Here is a 19,128-nt window from a genome sequence, read left to right on the forward strand (position 1 = left end):
GGTTCTGGTCAACTTTAGCACAGCAAGGGACACCTGACTTGAGTTGCAGGCATCTGGAGGGGGACTATGCTCTATAGTGCCAGTTGAGGTATAGCTATTTTTCATGCCAGCTTTGTCTGCAGCTAGGTCCAGGGCCAGTTTATGCTGCCTGACAGAGGTGGCTGCATTACAACTCTACCAGGAAAAAATAATAAATCTAGCTCAAGCCAGCATCGGCATAGTTATTTTTTTCACTATTGGGTTTATGCAATACAGCCTGGCCAGGGACCTACCCTAGTCAATGAATGGACCATGAAGGAGCAGTAGCACAGAGACAAGGTCACCCGTGTTGTTTTGGATGGAGTAAGGACTGTCAAATTGTTTGTCATTTATTTCCCACAGTGGAAATAAGCCTTCACTTCTTGTTCTATAGACACAACAAAAAGTAATAGGAAATTTCTCCAAAATAAGGGAAATCCCTCCTTAGTTGTAACCCGAATGAGCATCTCCATTGTGAGATTCACATTTTTTCCCTAAAAATAAAAAGGATTTTTCCTTACTAAGTCCTGGTAACAATGATCACCAGAACACATAAAGAGCATAAATCTCCCCACTGGAGACAAAGACCGCAATAAAAACCTGACAAAGGTTCTCTCCCATCCCCACTTTATCCAACAGAAAAAAAAAATCTGGCTTACGCACACTCTAAATTGTGCTTTTTAGAATTTGGCTTTAGTAATTGCTAATACAAACGACACCAAAAAATACAAGAAACCTGTAAATATGAAAGTTTCTTCTAATAGCTCAACACATTCACGATAAGATTTCCTATCATGGTAGAACAAGTGGGAAATAAACAAGCAATCACAACTCAGGGTCAAACTTCGGCCCCCAAGGGCCATGACCCTGAGAATGGTTGCTATATGTGCTACTCTCGTTGCTATATCACTGTGCGTAATAGTTGGCTATTTATTGGTAAGGTCAAAACAGATGGTAAATTTCTTCCATTTTTGAGGAGTGATACGATAATTAATGGAAGAAAGGACATATTAAAACTAATTACTGTAATCCACCTAACACTGAGGTTCTTTTGTATAATACCATAATTCCTATAGACTATATAAACAATAAGTAATGAGAGAGAATTATGCATTAATAACACATTAACTAAATGTGGTTCTGAAAGCCTAGACCCTGTGATCTCTGCCTAAGCCAATCAGAAGAAGCTTTAAATTTACTCAGAAAATACAAAGCCTTCTGTGAATGGCTGAGCAGCGCTCAGCCCGATTCAGTTTTGTTTCGGTTGTGTGATGGGAAGTCTTCATCCCACTGCTGGGACACAGCGCTGTACTGCACGTGGCTGAGGCTACATACAGTCCATAGAGCGAGGAGAGCTGCTGCTTGTCTTTACACTATTCCACATTCCTTCCAACACTTATAATAGAAAAAAATTATGAACATGTCAAATTTTAAGGGTAGATTAAGACATGCATCCAAATCTCCCTTTCCTCTGAAGCCCAATCTACCTTCAGATCATGCTCTAGAGCAGTGATGACGAACCTTTTTGAGCCCGGGTGCCCAAACTGCAACACAAAACCAACTTATTTTTTTCAAAGTGCAAACACTGCAATTAATAAGAGCCACAGATAATCGCTGCAAGGGCCTGTCACCAATCCCAGCGACACAGCAACACTTCCTCCGAACAGATGTCCACTCACTCTCAGTTGCCCATGGCAAGGCCCACAATGGCACTGCAGGGGGGTATCCTCGCAGCCTCTCTGTCCCCTGGCTCAAAGTGTGCTGCTCCAGTCTCTCTCACAATGTTGATCTCTCTCTCTCTCCCCATAGTCTTCCGGGACTAAATGTCCCATGGTGCACTTGTCAATCTCCTTATTGGTTGCTTGACTGCAGCCAATGGGGAGGCAGGAGGAATCACATCGGGTGGCGATCTCTGCAAGCGACTCTGTTCCTGTCCAGCCCTGCTTGACAGAAGGGGGGCGAGCGGGGAAATACACTGACAGTCCCCGCTTGCCTCCCCCTTGTCACAGCGCCGCTGGCATGCGGAGGGAGGGAGGTTTATCGAGCCCAGGCATCAGTGGCGTCAGCAGCTTCCCAGTATAACTGGCGTGCCCACAGAGACGGCCCTACGTGCCAGCTGTGGCACACATGCCATAGGTTCGCCATCACTGCTCTTGAGGCTGCTGATAGGAAGTGAGGATGTATTGCGACCCCTCCTGTTTCAACTCCATTTTTGCCGGCATTGCACATGGTTTTGGGGCGTTTGCGGCCTTCCTTATTTACTTAGGGCTGGTCTGCCTTCTGCCGATTGCTACATGCCGGGTAAACACCCTTGTCCGCTGCCCATTGCAGCTTAAAGGGGGCGGTTGGCAGGCGGAAAAATGCGGCTCAACCGTGCATTTTTGCCATTCCCAAACCACATGACTATATGAAGTCTAAAAATCAAACTGCAAAACAGCACTCATATGCGAACACCACATATTTATAACTTAGGCTGGCCATACACTATACAATTTTCTTGTTCAATTTTCTTTAGATTGACCTTCAACTATGTAATGCAAGAGCCTGCCTTGTTGCAAACACATTGATAGTGTTTAGGTTTGACCTCATATTATATGGATTTGGTAAATCTAAAAGAAAATTGAATAAGAAAATTGTATAATGTATGGCCAGCCTTAGTGGTTAGCACTTCAGCCTGGCAACACTGGGGTGGTCGGTTTGAATCCCAACCATGACACTACATGCACGAAGACTGCATGTTCTCCCTGTGCCAGCATGGGATCTTCTGGGCACATTTTTTTCCCAGACTCCAAAGACTTCCACATAGGTTAACTGTCTAAATTGGCCCAAGTTTGTGTATATATGAATATGAGTTAGGGAGTAAGCTCCTTAAGGGCAGGGACTCATGTGAATGTGCAAAAAACATGTAAAGCATTGCGTAAATTATAAGTGCTAAAAAAATATCTTTAATAAATAAATGACATTAGGACTAAGTGCACATGCGTTAAAGTGTGTTGCAACCATACAGTGTGAACAAGCCCTAAATTCAGTCTAAATAAAGTAGAACAGCGACCAGATCAAACTACAGAGCTGTTGTTCGGGGTTATTAGGCTTACTGCAAACTTCCTAGATATATGGCAAGGCAGCACCTGCAGAGGGGAAAGTTTCCTGTTTTATGGCCGACTCACTCTGTCATATTTGTTTACCAAACACTTGTAAAAGGGGCACTTTTAAAAAAAGATCAGCACTCCCCAAGTGAGCGTTCGCCTTCATTAACACGGAAACAAGAGGGAACACTCTCTGCTAATTTTACAAGCTTGTCACAGAGATCATAAACAAGGAAAGTCATAAAGGTTTGATTTTTACAAGAAATCATTAACAATCCCTCCGTCTTTTATAAACTGCCAGGTTTTCTACCCTTGGGGAATTGGCCGTTCTTACGCACCCTTCTCGGTCAGCCTTGAAATCATCATTAGTGACAACAGCAAATTTAAATGGCTTCTAATACCTTCTCTTGTGTTTATTTTTTTCCCATGCATGCAAATATTGAACAAATTATCGCTCGGTACAAGCCCGGTTAATCCGATTTTAGTTTTCTCGCGGTTGGTAATGGTTTACACTTTCTTAATGCGTCTGCTCTCCCGTAACGCAGTGCTCAGTAATGTCCTGACTTGCTCAATTTACTTAATTCTTGCATTTCATCCGATACATTTAAGGTTAGGGACAATGCCACTTCCTAATATTTGTGACTCTTGCTGTTGCATCCCAGTGGGAGAGGGATTAGGGAACTTTTATATCCACATTTGTGTATTGCCAACTGTTACAGAAATGCAGAACTAATTGGCTGCTTACTGTCTCATGCAGTGGGGATTACTTAATTACCCAATACACATTTTCTTAGCAGTACTTATCTCTCAAGGAAGGAACATGCTTTTTTTTTAACCTAACACAACAATCCTAGTTCCTTCATCCATCACAGCCGGAGATAAAAAGAAGTTGGAAATTCAAACAGCCCCCGCCTTAGGACATAATCTCAGCTGCCATGTTCTTTATCAGCACTTCTAATCTCCGTTGTTGTTTTTTAGGGTATTAAGGTTTAAGGTGACATATATAAATAGGTTTGGACTCCCCATCAGCAATTGATTTTTCAGATGGAGATCAATAGCCCAGCACTTCCAAGCAACTATGTAATCTGAGATATTTCACCCAAGATCCTGTACTTTGGGTAAACACATCTTGAGCTGTTTCTCCGCTAGCTCCCGAAGTGTGAAATCCATCACAAACAAGCTTTATCTGATCTCCGTGGCCTATAATGGCACCTTCAATCTCTATACATTCCTTAACGCCTTTCTGGAGTGGCAAAAGTCTTAACTAGTATAATGCAATACTAATGTGGGGACAATGGACGATGACCAACAAGGTGTCATCTGCAATTAATAATACAACGAATGGCTTATTTGCAATTCTTGATTTTTTGAATTATTTTATAGGGTTTCTATTGAACCAACAGTTTGCACATCACCTTAGATTAGAGACGGTACAGTTACAATACAAGAGGGGATCGGAGGGGCCTGTTCCTTGGAGCTTACAATCAAAAAGATTATGAAAAATACGTGTTTAACAGTACTTCGGGCTCTTGCACATGGGTGTAGGGCATATTTGCGACACATGGGAGCCAATGCTGTGTAATTCTGCCCATAGACATACATTACAAAATATGCCAACTATTCACAACCAGGGTTCATCCACGATTGCCTAGGGCAGTGATGGCGAACCTTGGCACCCCAGATGTTTTGGAACTACATTTCCCATGATGCTCAACTACAATGCAGAGTGCATGAGCATCATGGGAAATGTAGTTTCAAAACATCTGGGGTGCCAAGGTTCGCCATCACTGGCCTAGGGGTTCCTTGACCAGTGGTTACCTGACCTCATATCTGATGGAGCCTTCATAGTTCCAGGCCCAATGCCACTTGGCAGATTTAGCGGCATGACTGCAAAAGTGTTATTTTGGCCACCCATCTAAAGCAGGCCATAGGTTTTGCAATTTTATTTCCTGCAACCGGGGGGTTGTAGGAAAGAAAACTGCTTGATTCTCCCATCAACAGTCAGTGTTAATGGGGGAATCCCTCACACGGAGCTATTGTATTGGGGTGGCACGAGGAGCCATCCTGGCGGGAAAACACTTTTGATTACTGCTAGCGGCTATGGCAATATTCACATGCTAAAAATCCATCATGCTGGTTGTACCTAAGTCGATCAATGGCCTACCCATAGATAGATTGAATCACAGGTGGTCCCTGCTCAACTAGCCAAGATTCGGTCCATCTATGGTCGACTTAACGGGCACATTCTTCCCACTTACTACCACCAGCAATGGGTCGCTGGATAGGTGGGGCCCCCCGGGCAAATGGGACCCCCGGGCAACTGCCCAGCATGCCCATTCGGTAAGATGGCCCTGCGAACATGACACATATGGGGGGATTTACTAAAACTGGAGCGTGCAAAATCTGGTACAGCTCTGCACAGAAACCAATCAGCTTCCAGGGTTTATTGTCAAAGTTTAAATGAACAAGTTGAAGTTAGCAGCTGATTGGCTACCATGCACAGCTGCACCAGATTCTGAGTGCTCCAGTTTTAGAAGATCCCCCCACCCCCCCCCCATAGAAAACTATTGTTTTCTATGTGTCATTGCAGTTGCCTGCCTTTTTCCAATTTCCAAATGAGGGAAAAGACAGGTAACTGCGCATAATGTGAATGGGCCCTTACTGATCTTAACATAGCTGTGTGCATAGGGACAAAGAAAACAACAAAAGTGCATTCCGGTTATAAAAAAAATAAAAATAAGCTGTCAAAAGATAAAATGCATTGCTAGTTTACAGCCATATGTATAAGCCCTAAGGCCTAATGCACACTGTACATTTAGCTAACTCTCCTAGACTCCTTTCTTTACAGCAGCAGCGCTTTGGCAGAAAAAAAAAAAACACTTGACAGTTGTAAATGCGTGTAACATGTTTAGGCATGTCAAGCATTTGGACATTATTTAACTTTATTAGCAAGAATAATAATTTATTGTAGCCACTGAAATAAATGAACGCTCACATGCCATAGTGTTTAGGTGCATCAAACATTTTTTCTGCCAAAAGTCGCTGCTCCTGGATGCACCGGCTGTGGGTTTTTTCTGCCTTTAGTCTAAATTCACACTGCTGTGATGTCAGACATCGCATGTGATTCGCACCGCACTGCTCTGCAGATCTCATGCAATGTCTGTGCAATGCCAATTCAGCCATACAGTTGGCTGAACTCGCATTGGATTTGCACGAAAAAGGTGCAGGAACCTTGTTTTTCTCCCGCATTGGAATAGGATCGCATGGGTGTTCACACCCATGTGATCCGATTCCTGTCCTGTGCAATCTGCGAACCGATCTGGGGGTGTCATTATCTTTGTATTGACACCCACAGTGGTTTGAAAAGGGCAGTGTGAACTGATTGTGGGGAAGATGCCGGAAACCCGCACTAGAATTGCGCTGGTTCCCGAATCGTGTAAACCCAGGCTTAAATACCTCTAAACCCAGGCTTAAACTCGAGAAAAATTTGTGGAAGGGGAGTTATAGGCCTGTTAGTACAGAGGATATAGTGGCACCTTCCCCCATATATAAAAAATGTGCAAAAAACAGGGCATAGATCGGCCCGCCAAAGTTAGCAGAGCTATGTCCTAGAAGGGGGATTTAAATGTGCCTCTAAGAATTATCTGTATATGCATATGTTTGTTAGCATCACACACAGAAAATATATATAAAAAATAGATTTTTATTTATGTATACAATATAAAAGGATTGTACATCGATACACCTACAACGATCAGCAGAATAGACAAATTTGTACAGTATTATCAAATACAGAGGAATTTGCTGGAACTACGCATTTCGCAATAGGCGCTTCCTCAGGGTCCAGCAGGGGGATGTATATCATTAGGAAATAGATCAATTTTAGATATCCTAATTTGATGATCAAAGTAGATCATCAAAGTAGGGGGTAGGTCTGCATTAAGACTGCTGAACTTCTTTACGAATATACGGTCGGAGTAACTGATCTTGTTTACCCTCATCTATATTTGTCGTCAAGTGTACGACCATACATTATTTACATACCATGATTAGTGTATGTGTTCCATAACAATTAATATCATCTCTACCAACTTGACTACCTCGTGTTGCACATGTCACTTTAAGTATATTTACTAAAAAGGATTCTTTGGGATTATGGCTTACTCCCTGCACTATCTGATTTTAAACTAAACAAGTACTATCTACATCATCTACATTGATCATCAAATTAGGATATCTAAAATTGATCTATTTCCTAATGATATACATCCCCCTGCTGGACCCTGAGGAAGCGCCTATTGCGAAACGCATAGTTCCAGCAAATTCCTCTGTATTTGATAATACTGTACAAATTTGTCTATTCTGCTGATCGTTGTAGGTGTATCGATGTACAATCCTTTTATATTGTATACATAAATAAAAATCTATTTTTTATATATATTTTCTGTGTGTGATGCTGACAAACATATGCATATACAGATAATTCTTAGAGGCACATTTAAATCCCCTTCTAGGACATAGCTCTGCTAACTTTGGCGGGCCGATCTATGCCCAGGCTTAAACTCCTCTAAGCACAGGCTTAAGCTTCTCTAAATGCCTGTGTGTGCATGGACACATAGCGGGAGATTTACTAAAACTGCAGCACTCAGAATCTGGTGCAACTGTACATGGTAGCCAATCAGCTTCTAACTTCAGTTTGTTCAATTAAGCTTTGACAATAAAACCTGGAAGCTGATTGGTTTCTATGCAGAGCTGCACTCTACAGTTTCAGTAAATAACCCCCAAGGGCTAACATGCAAGGGCGTTTAGAGGCAGACAAAAAAAAAAACGCCAACCGCTCCTGGAAGCAGCAGAAAATACTTCACGTGTGCACGAGGCTGTAAAGTGAGGCATGAACATTTAAAAGAGAAGTATGGTAATGTATTTTTTTTTTTTAAATCATATTTATCTAGGTGGATGCAGCATCGGCCCCCCCGCGGGCTCTAAGACTGAGAACCGAGCGATGAGCGGCTGAGCCAGGTGTCGGTTCAGGCATGTGGGTGGATCCTAACCATATGGTTGCATTCTTTGCCCAGCCTGGACTGGTGTTCTGTGAAAAAACCCTACCCGTGAGAATCCCCTACCCTCGTCACTTCCGATGCACCTATGTCATGGAATAGCTGAGCCGCTTACCATTGCGCATGCTCAGAGCTCCGGAGGGTAGGGAATTCTCACGGGGTAGGGTTTTCTAACATTACACCGCATCAGCTGTTGCCGCGGGTACATTAAATCATCTCCGCTGCCACATTAAATCATCTCCGCTCCTACCCCTGTGACTTCCCTGATCTCAGCTACTAAATGTAAAAGCGGCGGATGTATGAAAATATAAGTCACGGAGATCTCAGATTCGTGATTTATATTTTCATAGACCCGCCGCCGCTTTTACATTTAGGAGCCGAGATCAGGGAAGTCACAGGGGTAGGAGCGGAGATGATTTAATGTGGCAGCGGAGATTATTTAATGTACCCGCGGCAACAGCTGATGCAGTGTAACGTTAGAAAACCCTACCCCGTGAGAATTCCCTACCCTCCGGAGCCGTGAGCATGCGCAATGGTAAGCTGCTCAGCTGTTCCATTACGTAGGTGCACCGGAAGTGACGAGGGTAGGGGATTCTCACGGAACACCGCCTCTGTGACATCAGCTGACAGCCCGCTGTCAGCTGAAAACGGGTCACAGCAGTGCAGAACGATCTTCTCTCCTGTTATCCAAAGAAGAAGTACAGCCAAACGAGCTTTAGCTGTATTTCCCCTTTAAATATGTATAATAAGATAGTAAACGCACAGCAATACATACGCAGAGTAATCTCCATTGTACGACAACCATTGCACAGCAAAAACGTTTAACAAACACGTGTGTGGATGATCCAATCATATGACTTCAATCTGCACTGATCTATAAGAAATCTACATAAACCCATGTGTAATATCTGTAGAACATCGCCAAACAGAATATTCTATCAAACTTTCTCCATCCATCACACGCTACTTGCCTAATAAATAATGTAGACACAGCCCCGGCTATAATAAAACGAATATTGACTGTCTTCTGCATTTAACATCTCGCTCATTATTCCTATTTTTGTCAGAGCGGGGATTACCAAAGGCAATCAAGCAAAACAAACTGTCACTAAAACACACATAAATCCATTTCAATGATGCAGAGAGGATGGAGCGAAGCCTCTGCTTACCATCACAGTCATAATATTATCCAAAACACAGCAAAACATCCAAATACAACCCAAACCAACAAACATCACATCTGAATAATCAGCATACAGAGGGAGATGTACTAAAACTGGTGCAGCTGTATAGTAACCAATCAGCTTACTATGAGTTTGTTCAGTTAAGCTTTGGCAATAAACCCTGGAAGCTGATTGGTTTCTATGCAGAGCTGCACCAGATTTTGCACTCTCCAGTCTTAGTAAACCCCTCCCCCCCCACAAACTCTTCTTGAAGTCAATGGAGGAACATAGAAAAAAATCTTATAGCAATGGGGGAGGTTATCCTGAAAGTGGCAATATAACCCATTGGTATGGGGTCTGCTATTCCTGTGTCCCTCAATGTACAATAATTAATCGATTAATTGCCCAGAAGAAGAAATAGGAGTAGAACAAGTTTCTTTGATACACCATACACGTAAATCATTTTGATGTATTTAAATTCATATTATCAGATTTTCTGTCCAGATAATTTAGAAAATAATTAGCTGAAATTAAAGACCCAGTATGAGTCTTTTTGATAATTTTTAGCATTAATCATACTGCCCTTATCTTTGAAAAATCGTTCAGATTGTTATGTGTATGGCCACAATAAGATTTGATTTCTTACATACTTGCTTTGATTGTATTATCTGAACAATGTAAGACTTGATTGAAACGAATGAACTGGCAAACAGTCAAACTTCTCTTCCAAATGATTCAGATCTGATTCGATCAAGCCGAATTGATCGGACAGGATGGAGAATTGTCAATCAGGCAGCAATGAGAGGCTCTGTTCATCGATTTGATCATATTCAAATCGATCGGATTATGAGATTGCATGGTGAAAACTGAGATGTGATCTTAAGAATACATTTTCCAACTATTGATTGAAATCCACTTCCCTATGTGTCTTCCCCGCAATCAAATGGGTCTTTATAGATCTATTATTCCTATTGGGAGAGATCGATCGGAAAATAAATCAGTTAATTAAAAAAGTGTTTATGGCCAGCAACAGTCACCAATCCAATCGATTGATAGGACAAACATGAGGAAGTGGATGAATTTGGGGAAGTAGATTTGTATCAATAGTTAGACGATACAATCGTGAATTACAAATGGCATCTCTTTTTTATACAATGCAATCTCATAATCTGATCGATTGTAATGTGATCAAATTTATTAACAAAGCATCTCCATGCTGCCGATCGATAATATTCCACCCTGACCAAAGGACTTGGTTTGATCAACTCCAATCTAGATTGAGTCTAAATCAATCGAAAGTGAAGTTATAACAAATTCGATAGCTTGCCAATTCAATCATTTTGATCAAACTGCACACTGATCAGATACAGAAATCAAAGCAAGCATGGCTACAACACCAACAGATCAATTTATTCCTAAAAGGAAAGCTCAATCAGAAAAGAAATGAATAAGACGCACACAGGGAAGTCAGAGGTTATCAATAGTCAGCAGATATGTTCATAAATTACCGATCTCATCTCAGTTTTTCCGTTCAATCTCATAATCTGATCAATCGAAATATGATGGAATTCGTTAATGCCAATCAAAAATTCGGTTTGGTCTAATCTGATCTAAAGGGATCAGAAGTGAAATTATGCAAATTTGATTGCTTGCCTATTCAATCGGTTCATTTAAATTGCACATCGTTCGGATAATAAAATCAAAGCGAGCCTAATAGATCAATATATTCCTATCAAGAGAGATCAATCAGTAAAGAAGTTTATAGGATGCACACAGGAAAGCCAATTTCCAGCAATAGTTGGCAGATTCGATCGTAAGTTACCAATCACATCTCTGTTTTGTACCAGGGAAGTGGATTTCGATCAATAGTTGGAAGTTTCGATCATAAATTATTGATCACATCTCAGTTTTCACCATGCAATCCCATAATCCGATCATCTGAAACATGATTGAATTCATGAATAAAACTCAAGTGTGTGAAGCCCCCCCCATAGATCAATTTTTTCCTATCAGGAGGGCTCGATTGGAAAATAAATTGATGGATCACACACAGTAAAGCCAATGTACATCAATATTTGGCAGATATGACCGTAAATGATCAATCTCATCTCTGTATTTACCATGCAATCTCATAACCTGATCAATCAATACTTGATCAAATTCACAAAGTATCTCAGTGCTGCCGATCGATAATTCTCGACCCTAACAGATCAACTTAGTTTGATCAAATCTAATCTACAGTCTAAACTTATCAGAAGTGAACTTATGCCAATTCAATTACTTGCCAATTCAACCGCTTTGTTCGAATTACACATCAATCAGATAATAAAATCGAAGTGTGTATGGCCATCATAATGGATAACGTTGTTCTTATCAGAGATCAATTGGAGAAGAAATCAATTATTTATTGAAGCATGTATGGTGGCCACTGATAGTCAACAATCTATTCAATCGATAGGTCACAGGGAAGCCAATTTTGATTGATAGTTGGAAGTTAGGATCGCAGGTTATCAATCGCATCTCTGTTTTCATCATACAATCTGATATTCTGATTGATCAAAATATGATCAAATTCCCAAGCAAAGCATCTCAGTGCTGCCAATACTTTTCCACTCTGAGTCGGTGAGATAAGATCCGATCGGAAGTAAAGTTATGCCAACCGACTGTTTACCAACTCGATCATTATGATCGAATTGCTTATTGATTGGTTATATACAAACAAAGCCACCATTAAGAAATCAGATCTTTTGGTGGCCATACATATAACAATTTCATTGATTGAACGAATAGATAGACAGATAGATAGATAGACAGATAGACAGATAGACAGATAGACAGATAGACAGATAGACAGATAGACAGATAGACAGATAGATAGATAGATAGATAGATAGATAGATAGATAGATAGATAGATAGATTTCATTGATTGAACGATATTGAATTGATAGAATGGGACAAAATGATCAATTCTACAAATTATCAATAAGACACACGATCAAATCACACAACGATCAGATAATACACCTGAAGTGTGTACAATCACCGCCAGTGAATGTGGCCCCCGCTTCCTTTTCATATCCTGTCTATATTGTCCCTAGTATGTGTATCAGTGTGAGTTGGGGACCTTAGATTGTAAGCTCTTGAGGACAGGGACTGATGTAAATGTAAAGTGCTGCGTAAACGAATACCTGTTATAAATAAACAAATAAAAACAATATGGCCATCAAATAAAATCAGATCTTATGGCGCCCATACACGTAACAATCTGATCGAATGTTTCTTCATAGAACACGTCAGTATGATCAATTCTATGACTTATCACAAAGATGACATATACTCTGTTATTGATCGTTAAACACGTACATTGATTGGATAATAAAATCGAAGCGTAATCGATCAGAAAATAAAGCAACCAATTGTGGAGCGATGATGGGATTTTCCATGCAGAGCGATGGGAATAATGTGGATGAAGTGGGTCGGTGAGGAATGATTGGTGGGTAGGTGTATGGATGGATGTGAAGTGGGTCGGTGAGGAATGATTGGATGGGTAGGTGTATGGATGGATGTGAAGTGGGTCGGTGAGGAATGATTGGATGGGTAGGTGTATGGATGGATGTGAAGTGGGTCGGTGAGGAATGATTGGATGGGTAGGTGTATGGATGGATGTGAAGTGGGTCGGTGAGGAATGATTGGATGGGTAGGTGTATGGATGGATGTGAAGTGGGTCGGTGAGGAATGATTGGATGGGTTGGTGTATGGATGGATGTGAAGTGGGTCGGTGAGGAATGATTGGATGGGTAGGTGTATGGATGGATGTGAAGTGGGTCGGTGAGGAATGATTGGATGGGTAGGTGTATGGATGGATGTGAAGTGGGTCGGTGAGGAATGATTGGTGGGTAGGTGTATGGATGGATGTGAAGTGGGTCGGTGAGGAATGATTGGATGGGTTGGTGTATGGATGGATGTGAAGTGGGTCGGTGAGGAATGATTGGATGGGTAGGTGTATGGATGGATGTGAAGTGGGTCGGTGAGGAATGATTGGATGGTTAGGTGTATGGATGGATGTGAAGTGGGTCGGTGAGGAATGATTGGATGGGTAGGTGTATGGATGGATGTGAAGTGGGTCGGTGAGGAATGATTGGATGGGTAGGTGTATGGATGGATGTGAAGTGGGTCGGTGAGGAATGATTGGTGGGTAGGTGTATGGATGGATGTGAAGTGGGTCGGTGAGGAATGATTGGATGGGTTGGTGTATGGATGGATGTGAAGTGGGTCGGTGAGGAATGATTGGATGGGTAGGTGTATGGATGGATGTGAAGTGGGTCGGTGAGGAATGATTGGATGGTTAGGTGTATGGATGGATGTGAAGTGGGTCGGTGAGGAATGATTGGATGGGTTGGTGTATGGATGGATGTGAAGTGGGTCGGTGAGGAATGATTGGTGGGTAGGTGTATGGATGGATGTGAAGTGGGTCGGTGAGGAATGATTGGATGGGTAGGTGTATGGATGGATGTGAAGTGGGTCGGTGAGGAATGATTGGTGGGTAGGTGTATGGATGGATGTGAAGTGGGTCGGTGAGGAATGATTGGATGGGTAGGTGTATGGATGGATGTGAAGTGGGTCGGTGAGGAATGATTGGATGGTTAGGTGTATGGATGGATGTGAAGTGGGTCGGTGAGGAATGATTGGTGGGTTGGTGTATGGATGGATGTGAAGTGGGTCGGTGAGGAATGATTGGTGGGTAGGTGTATGGATGGATGTGAAGTGGGTCGGTGAGGAATGATTGGATGGTTGGATGATGCTATGAGATAGGAGCTCATTCCTGGACAGCAGTGTTGGGGTCCCTCCAGAACTTTTCCTCCCCCCCTTTCTGTACTCACCTGGCAGACAGGAGAGGAGAGCGCAGCTCAGCAGAAAGCCCAGCACCATCCTTGCCCCCGTGCACGGCTCCATTCACCGGCTCTGCTCTGCGGACATGCCCCGCTCCGCTCCGGCTCTCTCACTCTCTCTATGGCTCCGAGCCCTCCGGGACTTTCCTTTTTTTTTTTTTTTCCTCGAGCTCCTGCGCAGGCACAAGAGGCGGAGGGAGGGCGGGAGCGCGCACAGAGGTGGTGGGGGGGTTGCTGGACACAGCAGGGACAGGGGAAGGTGGGGGGGAGGGGAGGCAGCTGAAGGCATGTGCTGTGTGTTGTCACACTGTGTGCTATGCAGGGCACGGGGTCACTGGTCTGGGGTAGCACTGAGTGCCTGCAGCTCTCCCTTCCTGCACCCTCCCCCCACTCAGGACAAAGCTGAGGAGGATGCCCTCAAATGCCCCCATTGTGTATCCCTGACTGCACCCACCAAGGGTTAAACTGGCAAGTTTGCACTGGGAGAACTGGGAAGATGAATGGAGAGGGAGCGCTGAGCCTGATGGCAGACTTAGGGGCTCATTCACACCTTCACATTCCAGGGGGGGGGGGGGGGATCCTGTCTGCACCCACCAAGGGTTAAACTGGCAAGTTTGCACTGGGAGAACTGGGAAGATGAATGGAGAGGGAGCGCTGAGCCTCGTGCCAGACTTGGGGGCTCATTTGCACCTTCACATTCCAGGGGGGATCCTGTCTGCACCCACCAAGGGTTAAACTGGCAAGTTTGCAGCTCAGGCACTGGGAGCACTGGGAAGATGAATGGAGAGGGAGCGATGGAGCGCTGAGCCTCATGCCAGTCTTAGGGGCTCATTCTCACCTTCACATTCCAGGGGGGGGGGGGGGGAATCCTGACTGCACCCACCAAGGGTTAAACTGGCAAGTTTGCACTGGGAAGACGAATGGACAGGGAGCGATGGAGCGCTGAGCCTCATGTCAGATTTAGGGGCTCATTCACACCTTCACATTCCGGGGGGGGGGGGGGGGTCAGGCACAAAATACCGCTACCGGGGGCACCTGGCCATCATTGCAGCTTCATGTAGCGTTTTTCATAAGCTTTAAAAAGAAAAGCTGATAAAAGCATTTTTGTGGCAGCTTCTAGTAGAATTTTATCATTCACATATCGGCGTCCTGGATCGTGGGAAGAAGCGCAGAGATTCCAAATCGCAGGACGCCTGCACGATTCCCTTCACTTCAAATGGCACCCCAAACACGGTGCGATTTTGCCACGATTGTCGCCCAGTAAAGTCTCTCAAACGGAATCGCGGGATGCCCGTCGCTCAAAAGAAGTCCTTGTACTTTTTTTGGGGTAAGAGGCGTCCTGCGATTCTGTTTGCCCAATCCAGGACGCCAATATATGAAGGGAGCCTCAGGCGTTTTTTTTTACGCTTCTAGAAGCTGTTATTAGCATATTTTCTGCTAGAAGCTAAATAGTGTAATCCTATGTGTCCATGCACGCTGCTTTTGGCTATTAGCGCTTTTTGAACTTCAGCGTCTAGGAGCAGAAAAAAAATTGTTTTTGTAGAGTTTCTTGGAATGTTTTCCCAGCAGAAACGCTCCTAAATGTTGCTAAAGGCTACTAATAGTGTTTTTTTTTTAAGTTATTTTTTTGCCTTTTTTTTTAAAAAGAAGTGCAAAAATGCTAATAAATGCTAATAAATGCTACTAAAACGCTACTACAAAAAGCTATGAGCTGTGTTTTTTTCCAGCATTTTTTAGCTCCTAGAATCTGTTTTTAGCATTTTGTTTTCTGCTCCTAGAAGCTAAATAGTGTTATCCTATGAGTCCACATACACTACATTAGGCTATTAGCGTTTTTTCAGCTTCAGCGTCTAGGAGCAGAAAAAAATAGTTTCTTGGAGCGGTTTTCCACTAGAAATGCTCCTAAAAGCTGCTAAACACTACTAGTAGCGTTATATATATATATATAAATATAATTTGTATTTTTTTTTTTTAAAGGCTCCATGCACACTAGTGTTATTTTAAGCAATAATAAAAAAATAAAAAAAAAACGCTGGAAAAAAGGCTGGATAAAAAACGCTGCTAATAGCTTTTTGTAAGAGCGTTTAGGAATGCTAGCATTTTATTAGCAATTTTGCAGTTCCTTCAAAAAAAAAGGATGGAAAATACCCTATTAGTAGTGTTTAGGAGTGTTAAGGCTCCATGCACACTGGTGTGTTTTTAAGCTCCTAGAAGCTGTTATTGTTATCCTATGTGTCCATGCACACTGCTTTAGGCTATTACAGCCCATTCAGACTGGCGCGACACGACTTTGTGGGGCGACCTGTGAAGTCGCGGTGCACAGCACGCCGATAACTGCGTTTTAATGCATTCCTATGGGACCAGTAAAGCTCTTGATCCGCCCAAAAAGAAGCTCCTGTACTTTTGTGAGCTTCAGGCGTTTTGCTTCAGTGCACAAAACGCTCATATGTGAACAGGGGCCATTGAAATAAATGGGATTTGGATTGTTGGGCGTTTTGGATTTTCACAGATGAGCGTTTTTTGGGCTGAAAAACGCTCAGGTGTGAACAGGGCCTTAGTGTAACGCTCCCAAATGCTGCTAAAGGCTACTAATAGCGTGTTTCTTTTTTTTTTTTTTTTTTTTTAAGCTATTTTTTTCCTTTTTTTTAAAAGGAGGTGCAAAAAACGGGAATAATACGCTCCTAGAATTCTACTAAAACGCTACTACAAAAAGCTATAAGCAGCATTTTTTATCCAGTGCTGCTAAACACTATTAATAGTGTTTTTTTTTTATATATATATTTTGTCTCCATGCACACTAGCATTTTTTAAGCTAAAAAAAAACACTGGAAAAAATGCTGGATAAAAAATGCTGGTAATAGCTTTTTGTAAGAGCGTTTAGGAATGTAAGTGTTTTTGCAGTTCCAAAAAAAAAAAAAAAAAACCCAGAAAATATGCTATTAGTAGTGTTTAGGAGCGTTAAGGATCCATGCACGCTAGCATTTTTTTTTTCAGCTTAGAAAATGCTGGATAAAAACCCTGGTCATAGATTTTTGTAGTAGTGTTTTAGCAGCGCCTGTGCAGTGTCTTTAAAAAAAAAAATGTAAAAAACCTTTTAAAAAATGCTATTCGTGGCGCTTAGAAGTGCTTAGCAGCGTTTAGGAACATTTCTGATGGAAAAACGCTGCAGAAAACTCTACATGCTTCTAAATGCTGAAGCTCAAAAAACGCTAATAGTCTCAAGTCGTGTGCATGGACAGATAAGATAACACTATTTAGTTTCTAGGAGCAAAAAAAAACGCTAGTGTGCATGGAGCGTCAATGTGGCCATTCACATGTTTGCATTTGCCTGCATGCAGCAGTCGAGGGCATATAAAAAATGTCCCAAAGCTGCCGTTGGAAAGCATAATGTGCGCACGTATGCGCATAAATATGGCTAAATTGATGCTAGTAGCTAGAATAAAAGAATATTCAATACATTTTGAATAGAATAGAATACATGCAAATAGGAAATATAGCATTTATTTTTTTGTAGTTTTACAGTAATGGCATGAAGAATAATGACACTGAAACGCGTCTACCAGATGCGCATTTTGTTGCGCGACAACTTGTGCAAGGCTCACTGCCAAAAAAAAATAATAAATGCAGGAGCTTCTTTGGTGAATTTGTTGGGTGCACGGCAGTCTATACAAGTGAATGGGCTGCCCTATGCTGCCATGCGACAAACGGGGAAAGAAAACGCATTACTGCGACACTCTGATGTGAATAGGGCCTTAGCGCTCATTCATATTAGGTGCAGTGGGATGCGTTTTTTGAACACATTCCCATTATATACACAGTCCAAAATCCATATTATCCAATGCCCATAGTTCACACCATTGCAGCAGTGTTTATTTTGACGCCAAATTTCAATTTAGTTTAAGAGTCAGTTCACACTAGGCGGCACGACTCTGTACTACTTCGGGGGCGACTTGTGCATTCCCATGCACCACGACTTTGGAGCGACTTGCATGGACTTCACATAATGGAACTCTATGCAAGCCGCTCCGAGGTCGCCCCGAAGTAGTACAGGGCCCTTTTTCTAAGTCGGAGTGACTTGTGTCGCTCCTATTAGAACGGTTCCTGTAGCAGTCAATGGACCGCGAGGGAGCGTGACTTGTCAGGCTCACAAGTCGCCTGACAAGTTGCGCTAGTGTGAATCGAGTCTTAGTCATAGTCTTTTGACTAAAATCTAATTTTAGTTTTAGTCATATTCTAGTCATCTGAATCAGTTTAGTTTTAGTCATATTTTAGTCAAATAAAATCAAATGGGTTTAGTTAAATTGTAATGCATTTTTTAAAGTACAACTAGGGGAAAACTTTTTAGTTTTGGATAGATTGAAGAGCGATATTGCTGTCTGTGCCCCCGTTAGGAAGATTCGCCCTCTCTATTTGTCCTGTTTACTATTATCATTGAAAGTGAAAGTAAAAAAAATCCCAAAGTTTGGGTTGTCCCCATAAAAGTAATAGAGGGGAAATCTTCCAATGGGGACACTAGTTCTGGTGACCTGGGGGTCCCCAAGGGATTTCCTTAATTTGCAGGGATTTCCTCTCACTTCCGGTTTGGCTATAGGACAGGAAATTAAGGGAAATCTCTGCAATGGGACACAGATGGCGGAAAAAAACCTGACCGGGGATTAAAACCCTCTAGTTCTAATTTATGTATACAGTATCTGTAGAATTGCCAAACCCATTATATACCCCTGGAGTAAAAATCTAATCATATGTTATTATCTATGGTATTAGGGTTTAAACAGACACAGATTTGGGTTCCATTCACACCTGAGCCTTCCAATTTTGCCCGTGATTCCAGAATCGCAGCAAAACGCGTGACGTGTTTGCCATGCCTTTACTTCCAATGGTACCCCAATCCCAGTGTGATTTTTCACACAGAA

At 42.4% G+C, this 19,128-nt stretch overlaps 1 protein-coding gene across 1 annotated transcript in view; it reads right to left on the reverse strand.

Annotated features, from left to right (window-relative positions):
• The window catches only part of PRTG (protogenin), a 190,024-nt gene extending 175,715 nt beyond the window's left edge, over positions 1–14,309 (reverse strand). The window contains exon 1 of the mRNA XM_082255973.1: positions 14,207–14,309. Coding sequence (XP_082112099.1) covers positions 14,207–14,279 — 73 coding nt within the window. The 5' untranslated portion in view covers positions 14,280–14,309. The remainder of the gene's footprint in view (positions 1–14,206) is intronic.
• Between the last annotated feature and the right edge of the window lie 4,819 nt (positions 14,310–19,128).

Source organism: Pelophylax lessonae (assembly GCF_965119305.1).
Source record: "Pelophylax lessonae genome assembly, chromosome: 4".
NCBI lineage: Eukaryota > Metazoa > Chordata > Amphibia > Anura > Ranidae > Pelophylax > Pelophylax lessonae.